Here is a 16,175-nt window from a genome sequence, read left to right as displayed (position 1 = left end):
ATTAATGTATTCGGTATATGGAAGAGAGACAGCCAATGCACAGAGAGTTAAGGCTCCCCAATGACAACGACGATGGATAGAATGCAATGATGATAACCAAGGCGCATGACGCTCAGCAGACTAAAAGCACACTTTCGGCATTGCTATCATTCAACAATAAGAAAATAACGTGTCAAGACGCAGTCTTCAAATGCCATCAAATCTAGGACAGCGGACATGTTACCGCTTTTGCATTTTGCTTTCTGCCGTAACGCTATGAGCTAAACAATTATAATGGTATAATGGAGATTCCACTCCTGCGTAGTCGCTTTGCATAGTACCCTGGCGAATGTTGACGATCGGCAGGGTGCGGAGAGCTTTGAGATACAGCTGCTGGCAAAAAGCGAAAACTCTCTGACTGACACAGTCGTTAACCAGTCCTTCAATTTGGCCTCATAATGATAACATCTCAGCCTGTACGTAGAACACATCATGCAAACGAGACCACCCATTTCACATAACCGCGACATTCATGGACCTAACCCCATAAAATAAAGCTGGGAACCTGCGATTTTTAAACACAATTTATTTTGGCTGCGTCCTTGTCAATGGCGTCAAACGTCCTTGCCTTGTCCCTGTCTAACCCGGCCGTTTTACCTGGCGGAGCCTTTGTTAGCCTCCACATCTTTACCGGCTTACTATTTCCTTGCACGGTCCCTCCCCACCGCCTCCAGCGCCGCCCGGCCGGCCGGCTTTAATCACTCACTCGGCAAGGCGGAGCTGCAGGTGGGGACCGCAGTGCAGCGCCGGCACCCGGACCTCCGCGCAGACTGAGATAGCATTAACTGCCGGACATCCGGCGTCGCGGCCCGCGGCCAGACATCCGCCGGATACGGCTAGTCTAGGCATCCAACGGAGACGCCTGGCCTCTACATCCTCTGGCCACGCCTAGATATCTGTCGGACTCGTCTGGAGCCCGCCGGATAAGCCTGTTCTAGATATCCACCGGATAAGCTATGTCATCATCACATCATGTCAACATCCACCGGATAAGCCTCGTCTAGACATCCACCAGACAGGCTCAGTCTAGACATCCGCTGGACGTGTCCGGTCTAGGCATCCACCGGATAAGCCTTATCTAGACGTCCGCGAGACAGGCTCAGTCTAGACATCCGCTGGACACGCCTGGTCTAGACAACCGGCTTGGTTCGCCCTGTCCGATCCGTGCGGCCAGCAATGCAACCGGTCAACCCACGACCCGCCAGAGCAGAGACTGCAGTGGCACACACCACACCAGCACCAAGGACTGCAGCGCAGCTCAGCGGCTAGCACCGCCGCCGCCGAGGCGGCGCGTGTCGCCTCACCGCGGCATCTTATAAAATTCGCAAGAACAATAGCAATTACTTCCGGGAGTAAGGAATTTGTAACGTATGCCTGACGGGTTCTAGGTCTAGTTAATGTACCGGTAGTGATGCTTGCTTGAACATTTCTGCATGACTTTCCAAATATTTTACGAGGCTAAAAATGTTATCCTGCCATGCCACTCATGTCTCAAAAACACAGGTTGTGTCTTAAATGCATGTGACAAAGGTGTAATGACGTTTGGAAAGGTAACTTTTATGCGTAAACATGTACCTTTGTCTAAATAAGACAGCACTCGCAATCGGCAGATGAAAGGTTTGCGTAATCTGCCCTGTCTGGATTCATATTGCGTGCTTGGGCCTTAACACCACTGGCTGTTTAAATTTCAGCGATGGCAAGATTTAAGGTCTTCTGTTTTGAGTACTGATTTGGACTTCCTGGTGCTATTTGAGGTCAGCCGATGCCTGTTTCTGTTTATGCTCCGATTGCCAGTAGCCCGTAACTTAACTACATCAGAGCTTCACGACACGTGCGCTGCTTCGGGGTACTGGTCAAAACTGCATACCTTTATACACAGTTGGAAGATGATGCAGCTTACTCAAAACGTCACTTTAAGCAGCTGGCTTATGTCTTTCTATTTGCAAAGTCTGCAGTGGCATAAATTCACCGACAACTTTTGGCCTGGGTGGCTTAAGTCGGTCCGTACTGCTTGTGCAAACAAGTAGCCATTACATTTCGCGCAAGTTTTGCAAGCATGCTCACTTGCAACTAGCTCGCGGCTCAACACAAGTCAAAGAAACAAGCTGCAATAGTACGTTATTCATCACATCAGTGTCTGCAGTGTATGAGAAGCTCGTTGCACATGTGTGAGCCTTGCATAACGCTCAGGCTCAACCAACACCAACAGCGGTCCGGTGGTCTTGCCACACGTCACTGACACCATCCAAACAAACACACAGTCAAGGGTGCCGGCAGCGGACGCCAGGCGCGACATTTAACGCGCAGGTCGTGCAATGGACGGGTGTCATGCACACTCCATCCATCTGTGGCAGCGCGGCGTTGTATGGGCCGGCGCTGCCGGTCGCACCGCCCTGCGACTACGGTCATGACATTGCGACGAGCGACGTCGCGACGGCGGCGGGGCGGCTGGCGCTCTTCCATCAGGGGCAGACGCGCCGGGCGGCGCCGGTTCGCGCCCCGCCGCTCCGCTGCGGTCGTGGCACGACTTGCGCTCTTCCATCAGGGGCAGACGGGCCGGGCGGCGGCTGGCGCCCTCCCGTCAGGGGCAGACGCGCCGGGCGGCGCTGGTTCGCGCCCCGCCGCCCGGCTGCGGTCGCGGTCACCGGCACAATGCCCGGCTCAGCCTGATGGCCGGACGCGGTAACAGGGATCCCGGCGTACTTGTGCGGCATGACGCTGCAGTCAGACCGGTCTTTTAAAATTGGAGGCGGAGAGAAGCTGGCACCCGTGAGAAGGCGAGGAATCTAGTATTTGCACTGTTTTGGATCCTTGGAGGCTGTTTTCTTTTGCGCTTCCGCATTTCTAAAACACAGGTACTGACTCTGCAATAATGAATGATGCATGGGCCCTGCTCTCACTACATCACCCAGTTGTCTGTTTCATTATGCCGGTGAAATTATTCAGACATCATACTGGGCAGTCTTCTGTGTAAGCAGCCCAATAATATAGGAGAAAAATATAAATTTAGCACAGAAGTATTTCCTGTAATATGTCACACCAAGCGTATAGTTTTTAAAGGTCTAACAATCATTTTCAATCCAAACATTCCGCCTAATCCTCGCCCACTTACCTGCTTTGCCACTTGTCAAGTCACTGAAAAGGTAATTTACAACCAATTATCTCGATACCTCGTGGATAGCAATATCCTGACCGGTCAACAGTATACCTGCCACCGCTGCCACTTCTCACAGGACACGGTGCTCGACGCTGTCGACGGGATATCGCGCAATCCAGACAATGGGAATATATAATCGATCACAACAGCTGACCTGGACAAAGCATTCGACAGCGTCGACCACAGCTTCCTCCTTAGCAAGCTGGGATGGTATGGAATCGATCCCTCGTGATTAAAGAGCCACCTCACCGGGTGCAGTCAGGTAATCAGAGGTGGTGTTGCGCCCCCTGCCCGTCCGCATGGCGCACCACAGGGATCGATAGCCGCACCGATCCTGTTCAGTCTTCTGACAAACGACTTGACGTACTACCTGGTCAACTGTCGAGTCACTATATATGCTAACGACACTCAATTGTTGGACCGAGCAAAGGCGGTGACCAAAATCTCACTGCTCTCTAAAATCAAATTCAGGCATACTTTGGCATGGAGAGCTGGCTCCGTTTTAAGCCTCAAAATGAGGCACAAAAACTGACTTCATTCTTACTGGAAGCAGGCAACATACAAAAAGGCAGAAACTTTCACTCGGCTGCCCTCAATGCTCGCGGTCACCCTCTCGCTCGGCCCAGCTGCTCGGTGTCGTCATCGACCCCGTTCTATCCTGGGATTCGTACATTAGTCAAGCGGTCACGAGATGCAGTGCACTTTTGATGTTTCTCATTCTCCCGCAGGTCTATGTCTTTCGCCAAAAATAAGCTGCACAAGATGCAGGAAGCTACACATTTTGCCACCCGGGCTGTGACAGGGACTCGGCGTCGGGACAGGATCGGTCCGGCACTCCAGGCTCTGAGATGGGACCGAGTAGAGTGGTTAGTCGAGGTGCAGAACGTCACCAAAGTATATCAGGTTTTAAACTACCAGAACTGGCCCCTGCATTGGGCAGCACTTTTATCACCAAATCCTCGGTATCCCACGATGCCGATGCAGGAGGCATCGTGGCAGGACGAACGAGGCAGGACGGCTGGAGCTGCCCAAATACCGGCTGGCGCGATCGCAAAGGGACTTTCGATACCGAGCGTCGTCCTCGTGGAATAGGCTGCCGGTCAGTGTAACTGGGTGCCGCTCACTCTCCGTCTTCAAGCATGCTGTGAGGGGCGTGAATAGCTGGGCAAAAATTTAAGACGCGGTGATCCTGCGGCTGATGCACACCCACGCCCGCATGCCATTTTTAGCTGTACATGTTTGCGGTTTTTTTAGTGGCGTAGATTGTGTTTTAGCACTCTCGATAACAGTCGTGTACACGATTTTCTATTTAGCTGCATAGGCATCAGGCGATGAACTTTTCTTTGTTGTGTCAACATCAAGTACCGAACGCAAACCCGGAATAGCCATTTGATGGATGAATTTTAAAAAGAACACATACATAGACGCATGCATACAGATTATGGCTTTGCTTCTATGCTTATGCAAATCGAGTTAATTAAATTCAAATAACGATGGCTGACGTCAAACAATGTGTGTGAAAGAGTTGCGCTGTACAAAGTGCATACACGGCTGTTGGTTTCATGACTGCCGTGTTAGTTACAAGACATGACGCTAGATGGCAGAGCTTGCACAGAGAAATATGCTTTCTGAAGAAATATGGGAATAATTTCGTGTAAAAATTCGCATGTACATGTTATCAAATATTTAAATTGCTTTCCCTAAAGTAAGGTTCACCATGCCGTCAAGGCAGTCACGAGACCATGCCTGTCGTCCAAAGTAATGCGAAATGCTCCATCGCCTACATTGTCTGCAAATGGCTAGGGAGCTTTGGTGCACGCTGCGAATAACAATTCTGCTTACTGACCATGAGCTCTAATATGGCCGTCTCAGTTCAAACCCCAACGTAGAGGAGAAGCGTTCTCTGCGACTCGGTTTGCAGCTCTCCAGCAGCGTGACATTGCGCCACGAACCTAATGGGGTACGAGGCGGCGATTCCACAGGATCACCGAGTGCACCGCACCCAGCGGTCCGGCGCTGAGCCCGGCCCAGCTGTGGGCCAGCACCGCCTCAGCGCACCGGCGGGCGGCGGACCCGGGTGACAGCGCGCGCCGCCAGGTGCTGACCTTTGGTCGCGCCCATCGGCCGACTCCACCCGTGCCGAGCCGACCGCCAGCTGGGCCGAGGGTCAGTGATCTGACGCCGACCCCCGTGACCCCGGACGGCCAGCGAGCCTGGTGATGCGGGCTCGACCCGCCGCCGCCGGCCGGCCCGGCCAGCCGGTCGCGGCGCGCGCGGCCGCGAGTCTGCATCACTTCCGCCGCCGCCGACCAGCTCTCCGCAGCGCGTCGATGTTTTATTTCCGATTTGGAATTCGGACCGAATTGGAAACAGCGAGTTTTCTGTAGCTATCAAAAAATGCTGCACGTCTTGGAGGTGTGTTTCATCAGCGAGTGATATTTCATCGATGGTTCTGTCACCTTGGATTCGTGCCTCGTAGCGCAAGCCAACAAAGCTGGGGAGTATTTTGTCATTTTTATTACGAAGGTTTCGTACAAAATCAATCACATCGCCACGTAGCATTCTGAATAGGCAACAATGAACCAAACACTCGTATTGTACACGTAGGTGGTAGGAATGAAACTCCGCGGGCGCCGCCGGGACAGGGGATGCGGTGCGAATTTGCGCTTTGTTTCCGCCACGCATGATCGGACCGGTTACGTCACTCCATGCTTCCCGCACCCAGACCTCCCATCACGGTCATGCTGGTAACAAGGCAAATATCAATGCACACGACTTTCCCCAAAGCACAAATATCACAATGTTGGAGTAGGCCGTGTGGCTGCTCCCTTCGGCATGTGCACGAGTGCGTGTCGAGGCGCGCTCGCGGGCCGTACACCGAGACACGCCGGCGGCGGCGGGCGGCTCGTATCTACAAAACGTCGTATCTGAATAGCACGGGATTCTAGGTGCGTCGCCTGGAGGCCGACAGGCGGGCGCGACAAGACTCTGGTAACATTAGCACGAACACACGGCGCCGGCGGCCCGGCTAGTCGTCGGTCACGCGCATCGACACCAGCTCCGACAGCAGCTGCCACAGGCGTAGCACCGGCATGTTGATGAGGCGCTCGGCGGCGGCGGCGCAGCCGGCGTAGGCGCGCTGGCAGTCGGCGCCCGCCGCCCCGCGCGCCGCCGCCTCGTAGTACTGGGAGAAGCGCCGCTCGCCCGGGCGCCCGGCAGACCGGCGCTGGTAGCTGTCACTTTTCCTGCAACAGAGGAGGACGAGGTTATTGCCGCGGTCGGCTCTGCGGGCCAGGTGTCCGCCGTCCTGCCGGCGCTGCGGTCTCGCGGCCTGGCTTAGCCGGTGGGCGCCACAGACTGCAGGACTCGAAAGAAGAGGCCCCGTCGGTCACAAGACGCCCGCCTACGGGTTCGCGGAATTTCAAATTTTCCTTGCCATGGTGCAAATTGAGACCTGGCCGCATTTTTAGTCATGCGTCCGTTTGGCTCTCTTACATAACGTGCATGCGACTTTGGTCGTCTGCGCTGGGCATCTGATAAAGCGAACGATAGAGAAAACGACAATATTTTTCCGCTCACAGAGCACGTGGGCCGGACAACCGAGCGACTTCTGTGGAAGACCTTCGAATGAGCACCAAGCGGACGTGCAGCAAAATTCCTCCGAACAGCTAAGACCGAGCGAGAAAGTGCAGCCATCAGCCTGCATCGAAACATCAAACCAAAGCCAAGCGTTCCCGCGGGGCCCTGTCATTGTTCCGTGAGGCCGCGGGGTGGGCGGCGGCGGCTCCGAAAGCGCCCGGCCCGCGCCCATCGGGCCCGGCCGACGCGGCGCCGCTGCACAGTAGCGCAAGTTGGCCTGCTACCAGGCGCGGCCGAAAGTTTCTTTCAAGGCCGCCGCCGGCCGCTGCATTAGCATCGGAACAAGGCGGCGGCGCCGGACGGCCGTGGCGTGCGACATCGGGCGAGCTCGGACAGCGGACACCCGGCCGGCGCCGCATTACACGAGCCGCGCCGGCTCAGCCGCCACATTCTCCCAGCTCACCGCCGGCGGCCGACCTTGCAGCTGATCCGCCGTCGTATCTCCCCCCCCCCCCCCCCGCTGCCCCTCCCCCCCCGCCCACGCGCTGGCGTGCCGCGCCGACGTTCAACTCTAATGACGCGCCCCCGGATCCCAGGCTGGCGTCATGAGCGGGTCCGCGCGCACTTGAGCGGGATGCCCGCCGGCGGCCGAGGCTGCGGAGGCGGCGCGCGTGCCGTCGGCGCGATCGCGCGCCCACACGTACCTGAGAGCTCTCAGTACGAGGCTGCTGACAGGCTCGAAGGCGGCCGGATGCCGGGCAAGCTGGCAGACGACGCGGCGGCGGCAGCGGGCGTCCGGCACGCGCAGAAAGTGGAAGTAGGCGTCGAGGCGAGAGAGCAGCGGTCCGACGGCCGACGCCCGGTACTCGACGGCCGTCGAGTCATAGGGTGGCCGGCCGACCGGCGGCGCCTGCGGGCAGGTGAGGGTGCGGTCAGGCACGTTGTCCGCGGCGCGCCCAGTCGCACGCCGAGTGCACGGGGGACCCAAAATTGACCTAGATTGGTTACGACGCCGGCCTTGTTTCGGCCGGAGAACCGGCACGGTGAGATCAGCCCGGCAGAGCACGGCCGGCCGATTGCACACAGTGGGCGGCGTTACGTCAGCGCCGGTGGCCCGGCCGACCCGGCGGCGGGTCAGGGCCGCTCGGCCGGCCGGCGTCGACGGCGTCACGTACACGGCCGACACGGCGACACGGCGGGCGCGCTCACCTGGCCGGCGCCGGCGCGCTGCTCGCGGCTCTGCTGTCTCTGCTCTCGGTCGGCGGCGGTGTCGTGCGAAGGGTAGCCGAGTGATGACAGGATGATGGTGAGAGGCATCCACAGCACCAGCTCTGGAACGACAGAGACGGCCTGGTGAGCGCGCCGCCGACATCGTCTTCACTCCAGCACGTGACGAGCCCAGGGGCACACCGAGTAGGTCAGCTCGGGAGAACACACACAGCTTCGGTATCTGATGGGTGCACATGAGCAGAGTTGCGAAAGCAGCTCGTGAAGGCGTTCACGTCGTCCCTCCGGCGTCCCACCCCCGTGGCCGCATTTCACTGCGGTCTGCAAACGGTTCACCGCAGTGCTCCCCTCATTCCTAGATTGGCTGAGCCAGCATATCCCGGAAGAGATAAAGCCAATGGCGTGTGCGGCGCCAAGTTAGTTGTCTGCGGCACAAATTGGAATTAGGTGTCAGCCAAGGACACCAAACTGCCGCGGTAATTGCAGGACACACTCCATTGACTTGCAATCACGCTGGGAATGCTGCGGTCGCCGCCAATTTTTCCCGATCGCACAAAAACCTCGCTTGACCAACGACGCGCTGTTGATGTTCAACAGCGCGGCCCTGAGCGGGACGGGTGCCTGTCTCCGCGCGCCGGCCAGCAGGGTCGCGGCGGGGTGCAGGCGGGAGGGCGCGGCTGCAGACCGTCCGGCCGCCGCTAAGGCCGACGCGAAGGGCGTGTTCCTACGGCTGACCTTCCCGTGCCGAGAAGTTTCACAAAAACGGCTCGGCCGCGCGCCGTCTTCGGTCGTTTCGATAACGAAGCCGGCGCTTCCACGAACCGGCCGGCCGGCCGGCCACTCTCAGTGAAAGGTCGCGTTTTAGGGCCGCGACGGGCCTTGGTGGTGTCGGCCGCGGTCGACCCGGACGGAACGCGGTCGGTCGGCGTCGCTTTGCGGCCTGCGCCAACACGTGCAGCCGAGCCGGCAACGCGCTGAGAGTGCAGCAGGCGCCTGTACACCGGCCGGCTGCACCGGAGGAATTCGGCGCGCCTCCGCCGCCAGGACGGCTCGGGTCGGCGCCTCTTTGCACGTGCACGAGCCACCTGCGCGGCGGTCAGCCGGCCGCTGCGTCCAGTAGCGGACGTGTGCGACGCGAGGCGGCCGGCGCGGCTACCTTCGCCGGACGGCGGAGACGGCGCGGCCCGGCGACGCCGCTCCATCCGTGTACCGCGCCCGTCCCAGCGACAAAGGCCCCGGCTCAAGGCAATCCAGATATCGGGCCGGCATCATGCACAGGCCAAACACGGCCGCTGGTGGCGCTCTCGGTCGGCGCCGGCGCGAGCTGTCGGCTGCCGGCCCCGGCGCTCCCACTCGGAAGCGACCGGGCTCGGCCGGCCGGGCGCCGCCGGCGCAGCCCGGCCCTGCCCTGCCCCGCGGGTGCCGCTCGTGACCATTCGGCCCACGCGCCGGCCTGCACGGTCGGGAATTCCAGCGTCTCAGGGCTGACGGAGAGAGAGAGCGCGAGAGGGCGGCGGCGGCGCGTGGGTGGAAAACGACCCAATGACGGCTGCAGGGGCGGCGCGCGCGCGGCTGGTCTCCCGTCAGCTGACCGGCCGGTCAGGCCGGGCGGGTGCGCCGCGCCGCGCCGCGCCCCGCCACCGCCGGCACCAGCGCACACCCCGGTGCCCACCCGGCGGCGGCACTCGGTGAAGGACACGTGACCGTCGGCCTGCCCTGCACCCTGCCATCGGCCCGGTTTGACGGGGCGCATCACCACCAGTGAATAGCGCCTTAGTCAGCACGAGCGGCGGGCAATCCACTTGGCAAGCTGAGCCGGCTCACGCGGATTGCTCCAACGGAAACCAGATGATGGCGTCAGTGATCCTCAGGAACTAACTGCCCCTCACTGACTTCTCAGCCCGGTAACAAAGCAGCCGATCCCCGGGGTGGCGTCGCGGACGCCGCGCCCGTCGCCGTGCGGCGTCCGTCTCCACGGCGCTGTCGGACCGCGAGTCCCACGTACGGCCCGGGGTCCCACGCACGGCCTACTCCAGCGCTGCAGCCGGCCGCCGAGACCGCATGGCGGCCAGGCGAGCGGTCGCGTCACAATGGGCCGGCCGCGCGCCACGGACCCGCCCGTCTTGAACTGCAACAGGTCAACGAACGCGGCCGGCCACGCCGACCCGGCGTCGCCGCGCGGCCGGGCGGTCACGCCAGCAGCGTCTGCAGACCGAGACGAGCGGCGACCGCCGGCCCGCCTGGCCCGGCCGGCCCGGCCTCGGCCGCCGGGTCGCGGCCGGTCTGTCGCCGCCGCCGCCGCCGCCGCCCCGCACGCGCCCCACGTGCAGGCGCCGGCTAGCAGTGGGAGGCGGCGGCGGCGCGGCGGCGCGGCGGCGCGGCGGTGCCGGCCGCGGCGCAGGCGCTCCATGGCGCGCGGCAGCGCTGGGTGAACGGCCTCCCGTCGGGACGGCGCCGGCCGGCGCGCGGCCCACTGTTGTCGACGGCCGGCCGCTGCGTGGCCGGCCGCCGGCCGCCGGTATCACTAGCACGGTTCCGGGTGGCTAAACGAGGTGAATGCTCCCACAAAAAATAGTGTCCGCGGCGGCCGAGTCGCCGGCTGGCGGCGGCGGCCGGCCGCCGGCGCGCCGGCGGAGCCCGACGCGGCCGACGCGGCCGGAGCGGGGCGCTGCGCCGGCCGCGTGTCGGCGCGACACCGGCCGCGCGGCGCGTCGGCGACGCTCGCGGTTCCGGCCGGCGCCGACCGCAGCGCGGCCACCCTTTGACCGTACCACTGACAGCGCAATGGCCGCGCTGCGGCGGCGCGGCTTCCGGCGCCGCTCGTCCCTGCAGAGACCTGCTGCATTCCCGGCGCGCGGCCGAGCGACTGCGGCTGGCCCGCTGGCCTCCCTCCGCCACGTGGTCGAGGCCGTCGGCGGCCGGGGCACGTGGCGGCCGGCTCGCGGCCATGGGGCGCCGGGCGTCGCGGCCCGTGGCGGCCAGGGCGGCCAGGGCGGCCGAGGGGCGGCGCGCGGCGGTGAATGGAGCCAGAGCTTTCGTCTGCTGTGGTATCGGTATCTCCTGAGGACACACGTGCGGACGGAGGCGGGAAGGGCAGCTGGCTGGCCGTCTCCAGCGCCCAATCTCAGCTCTTAGTACCGACCAGAGCAAACTTTTTACTGACGATCTCAGCTGAGGGCACCCGAAGACAGGATACATAATGTCGGGACGCACAGGTCATCGAAAACTGCATTTTGAAGAATATGGCTACAGGCAGTTTGACCTTGCACTAATGGAGTTGAAACCCCCCGACCACAATTCAACCAATGAAACTAAACTATGATGGTCCATTAGAGTGCTGGCATCCGCCCTTAAAGCGGGTGTTTTTACCGCCGTCGAGACCTTGTCGAAACAGGTCTGCTCACAGTAGAAAACCGCCATTAAAATGAGGAAAGTCTGGAGCGCTTGTACCAATATCAATCTCCCAGAAACATTAACCAAATATCATCATCTGTGTGCAAGCCATATGAATCGTTGACCTACACGGTCCATGTATTTGATTTGAAACTGGCATAAGCCTACTCGATGGTAGATTGTCACTCCGTGTCACACGGAAATGATTTAGCTCACGTTGACCAACCAATTTCACAATTCTAATGGGCAGAAAAGCCAATGATTTTGTGGACGTTTGATTCGCCAATTCGTGCTCAGGCAAGCAGCATCGAGCTGCTTTGGGTGCCGTCTGTCAATCGGCATCAGCCAGCATCGCATTCGGATCCAGCTATGTTGTGCACCACACGTGAGCGACAAACAAAACACGCCCCCAGCGCGTGGACAGTGTGCAGACCTTCAGACCGCTTCACACGGCGCCGGGGAACTGCGCCGTCGCCTCCCCCCCCCCCCCCCCGCTCAGGAGAGCTCGTGAGCCGCTGTGGGGGCCGCGCGCTACGCCCGAGGCCACGGTGGGGGCGGGGGGTGGCCGATGGCCAGTCTTGATTGGCTTGGCGCGTCCGGCGAGAGGCGGCTGGCGCAGGGGGGACAGGTTGGTGGGTGAAAGGCTGGCCGCCCGGCCGCCGGGGACCTTGGTGTTGGTCGGGCCGGCGCGACGCGTGGGTGGATGCCGCCGCATGCAACTAACGCCGCCCGCGCCGTGTTACATCACGGCTGTCTGCCGGCGGCGTCCGCCGTGACCCGGCCGCCATCGTCACGCGCAGTGCAGGCGGAGACTGGACCGGGCGGCGCCCACTCCACGGTAGTCGGTGGAAAGGGCTGCTCGCAAATGCGGTTCGCGGTGGCAAACTTCGCGGTGGCGAACGTGATCGCGCAACGCGTGGTCTGCTCCACCAATAAGGTGGACTGCTGGAGATTTTTCTCTTTTGGGAGGGGTCGGACATTCAAAGAATGCCTGGATGTCGCTATCATTTTAATTACAGGGCCGACGACGCGTGCATACCGCGGGAGCTTCTCAGAATGGTAAAGGTCAGATATTTTAGAGATCTAAGGGAAAACCACCCAGGGCAAATCCATTCTTAAAAGGAGCGCCGGTCAAACTTCGTTTGGCAATGGCCTCAGATAGCTTTTCTAAGCTTAATCAAGGTTGGAATTCGCCTTTGTACGTTGCTAGGGTGTTTCGCTGCAAGCAGAGAACGACGCGCTGACAAGATCTCGTGCTCCCAGTGGTAAGACCCCAGTAGTAAGATTCCCAGTGGTAAGTAAGTGCGAACGGATCTCTGGAGGCGGTGGCACGGAGCTACTGTGACCGTCTGAACTTTGTCCGGGCCCAAAGGCTGCAGTCAGCTGACTGCTGTTCCGGGGCACGGGCCATCGCGCCGCACCCGCCCGGCGGACGGAGAGCGGCTGACAGGGTCGCCGCCGCGAGGACGGGTGACGTCAACACCTCGCGCCGGCGCGGCAACAGAGGCGCGTCGCCGGCGCGTCCATGGATCTCTGTCAGCCCCGACCGCCGTGACGCGGCAGCATCCGCCGCGCTGACGTAACGTGACGTGCCGGGCGGGAGTGTCGACCGCGCCGGGGAGACGCCCTCTCAGTCCGCCGGCGGCGTGACGGCGGCGACACGCTTGCAGCGCGGCCGGCGGTGGTCCGACGGACAGCCGGCGGCGGACTTGGCACGTCCGGGCGCGGCCGCCGCTCGCGCAATAAACAAGCTGACTGGGCGGCCGCGGCGCCCGACGGCCCTGCCCGGCCAGCTGACAGGCCTGTCGGGCCGTGACCAGCCGTGGACCACCGGGAGGGCGGGGCACGGCGGCGCAGCATGCCGCCCAGCCCGGCCGGCGCGCAGGCCCCGCCGACCCGTGCGCCCTCGGCGCCACGCCGGGCTTCAGCGGCCGCGCGCCGCCGGCGCTGTTGTGCGACTCGCGGCCCGCCTTCCTCTGCGCGTGATGCCAAGGGCGGGCCGGAACAGGTCACGCGAAATCCCGCCGAGCCGGCCTTTCCACCGGACCAGGTCCTCCGACCAGTCGGGCCTGAACAGAGCTCAAAAATAGCCGCATTGCAAAAGACGGGACGCTTTCTACCACGGACGGAGCGAGCGGGTGACGACTCACGCGACATGACCGGTGTGTAAGGCAAAGTTTACTGCGACAAACTATGGCCGAATAGGCCAAAGTCAATCACCCACAAGGAACCCGTCTTCATTAAGCTCAAGTCATGTTTTGTTATGTCCACAAGTCCGCTTCGCGGGTTCGCCTGATCTTCTGCTTTCTGCGCTTGAGCTAAATGCTCTACCGTGAATGCCGTACATTGCGCGCCATGAACATTCAACGCGAGGAAAAGCCTTAAGTGATTTAGACCAACATTGCGCCACCTCTCTCCGTTACGAAATTTCTTACTCATGCACGTAGCGAACGTGAACTGACGACCCAAACACTCAACCGAGACCAGAAGATATAACTAGTTTCATGTCGCAACGGCACGTTTCTGTAAAACCTGCGGTACCACTATGGGGGTTGCAGAAATCGGGTGTCCAGTGTGAGTGCTTGGTTTAGAATAAGGCCGCTGACCACATGCCGCATCAGCAGTCTACAAACAGAGTCAACCGCACGGAAAAACCAAGACCTAAGTCTGACCCGAGACCAGTAAGTACCAAGTAAACAGGGCGCAGCCAGCTTCGCGACAGCGGGAGAGGGGCATCTGCATCGGCGGCAGCGAGTCTCACCTCCTCTGGCCTGGGCGCCTGCCGTCAGCTGTACTTGCCGCGGTGAACGCCCGAACCTGGGCAGCTGGGTCGAGCCGCCGGCCGCCGCCGCCGCTGGCCTGCACAGCAGCAGCAGCAGCAGCGGCGGCGGCAGCAGTAGCAGCCGCGGCAGCAGCCTCATGGCGTCTGCATGGTGACCGACTAAGTGCGGTCATCAGGGCCAGCGGCCCTTAGTAAAGTCCAGTCGGGTCCAGCATGGCGGAGCAAGACGAAGTCATTCTTGCGAGCGAGAGTCCGTGGGGCGGCGGAGGGCTGCTGGGCGGCGCACGCGGTGCTCACGGGCGGCTGGCCTGGCGGACACTGGAGCAGCACACCAGCACGCTCGGCACGCTCATACTACCGACTGGCGCGCCGCTTATATACGCCCCCACTTTTCATGTCCCTTCGGCGGGTCGCGCGCGCGCCGTGGCTGCCCGGGGACTGGCCGCCGCCACCTCCACACCACTCCGGAAGTCCGCACCGGTGGCCGGCGGCGCCGCGCGCGCCGCCTTCTGCTGCGCGCTGGCGGCCCCCGCCGAGCATGCGCGCTCGGATATGGGTCAGCTGGCGGTCATTGGCTCGGCCGGCGGCGCCCGGGGCGGCGTGGAGGCGCCGTGACCCCGCGGCCCCGTCTGACCCCGGCACCGGAGGTCAGGTCAGGCCGCGGCCTGCGGCGGCGGCGGCTCGGACGGTGGGCGTGGCCTTCCCAGCCCCGGCCCGCCCACCGGCCGCCGGCGTGCCCTTTTTGCCGCGCCGCCAGAGGCCGCATCCTGGTCGCCGCCGCGGAAAATCAGGCCGCTATCGAGCATCCGGAATGGCATCGGAGGCGTAGCCGTCAGCGAGGAGCAAATGTGGAATTTCCCATTGCTGTTGATGGCAATTATTGTTAATCTTCCCATTTATCTGATATCCTAGTCGGCCAAAGCTTACTCCTTAAAGGGACAGGGTTTGTTCCCTGGGCACCTTAAACTGACGGTGTGAAGCAGTGATGCACACAGATTATGGATGCATGATATGAACTACTTATTGCTGTGAAAAGCCGTTAAGCAGTAGGCAAGGAAAGATCCCAGGAATTCCTAAGCAAAATAGGAAAAAGGTTACGGGGTCGCAAAGGATTGTCCGAAAAAAATACGGAGAAGCATCCAAGATTGCGGAAAACCATTAAACTTCAGTTCAGAAGTGATCCAAGATTTCGAAAGACACTTTACGAAGTTTTAGAAAGGATGCCGGATCCCGAAAGATCTTTTGATGCAATTGTAAAAGAGTCCTGCATCCTGCAAGATCTAAGATCTATGGGCCTGGCAAGCTTAGCTTTGTTACCGTGGGCATTTCACAATTTAAAGAACCTTAAAGCCCGTTCACCATTTTGGAACACTTCCCCCTGATAACGGATTACGGCAGGGTTATGGGTACTTGGATAAATAACGCGGTTAAATCAAAATTAAAACTAAAAGGCATACACATGCGCATAGAAACCAGAAAAAACAGACAGAAGCCAGGAAAGCAATTGCTTCAGCAATTCGGTTGACTCCTTACCGTGTCGTACAAATGTATGTAAAGACAGTAAGACCGATGTGTCTAGAAGACAAATCTAATGACATTTATGCTGAGCCTTGACTTCCTTGTCGGATGTTTGAATGTACAGTGCACAGTAAGTCCTCATCAGTCTGAAGAAATATGTTAAATACACTCCGTCCCACGCCCACAGAAATATGAACATTAACGAACGTACCGCGTAGAGTTCATCCTAAATAACAGAGGTATCTAATGAGAGGTACTGACAGAGTGAAGTAAGGGAGAACAATTAAACTAATGACACATAGGCTTGCCATAAGGGACAGTTTTGCCTATTTTTAATTTTGTGTAGTTGTTTTGCTTCCACAAACACCATTCTTTCAGACGTTGTCATTCTTGTTTGTTGAAAACGTGTCTACACTGCCCGCCACAATAAAGCCAAAGTTACGCCTGTGGGCTAAACTGACGTCAAGCCATGCTTCAGTG

At 60.2% G+C, this 16,175-nt stretch overlaps 1 protein-coding gene across 1 annotated transcript; it reads right to left on the bottom strand.

Moving 5' to 3' along the window:
• Positions 1 to 5,695: 5,695 nt before the first annotated feature.
• On the bottom strand, positions 5,696 to 14,617 carry LOC119110300 (uncharacterized). The gene is made up of 4 exons (XM_037234068.1): positions 14,157 to 14,617; positions 7,985 to 8,106; positions 7,480 to 7,685; positions 5,696 to 6,441 (listed from the first exon to the last, which is right to left on the bottom strand). Exons 1-4 carry the CDS (start codon positions 14,314 to 14,316, stop codon positions 6,225 to 6,227), a joined length of 705 nt encoding a protein of 234 aa, XP_037089963.1. The 5' UTR covers positions 14,317 to 14,617; the 3' UTR covers positions 5,696 to 6,224.
• Positions 14,618 to 16,175: the final 1,558 nt, after the last annotated feature.

This window comes from Pollicipes pollicipes, unplaced genomic scaffold (assembly GCF_011947565.3).
Source record: "Pollicipes pollicipes isolate AB1234 unplaced genomic scaffold, Ppol_2.1 Scaffold_7231;HRSCAF=8579_pilon_pilon_pilon, whole genome shotgun sequence".
Classification (NCBI taxonomy): Eukaryota; Metazoa; Arthropoda; class Thecostraca; order Pollicipedomorpha; family Pollicipedidae; genus Pollicipes; species Pollicipes pollicipes.
This window is presented reverse-complemented; position numbering and strand designations above follow the sequence as displayed.

Bases quoted from the DNA above. Each gene is read 5' to 3' on its own strand.
- LOC119110300 (XM_037234068.1), bottom strand. From the start codon at position 14,316: ATGAGGCTGCTGCCGCGGCTGCTACTGCTGCCGCCGCCGCTGCTGCTG. The intron at 8,107-14,156 runs GTGAGACTCGCT...CTGTCGTTCCAG, and splicing joins AGGCGCCCAGGCCAGAGGAG to AGCTGGTGCTGTGGATGCCT. The intron at 7,686-7,984 runs GTGAGCGCGCCC...ACCTGCCCGCAG, and splicing joins AGCGCGCCGGCGCCGGCCAG to GCGCCGCCGGTCGGCCGGCC.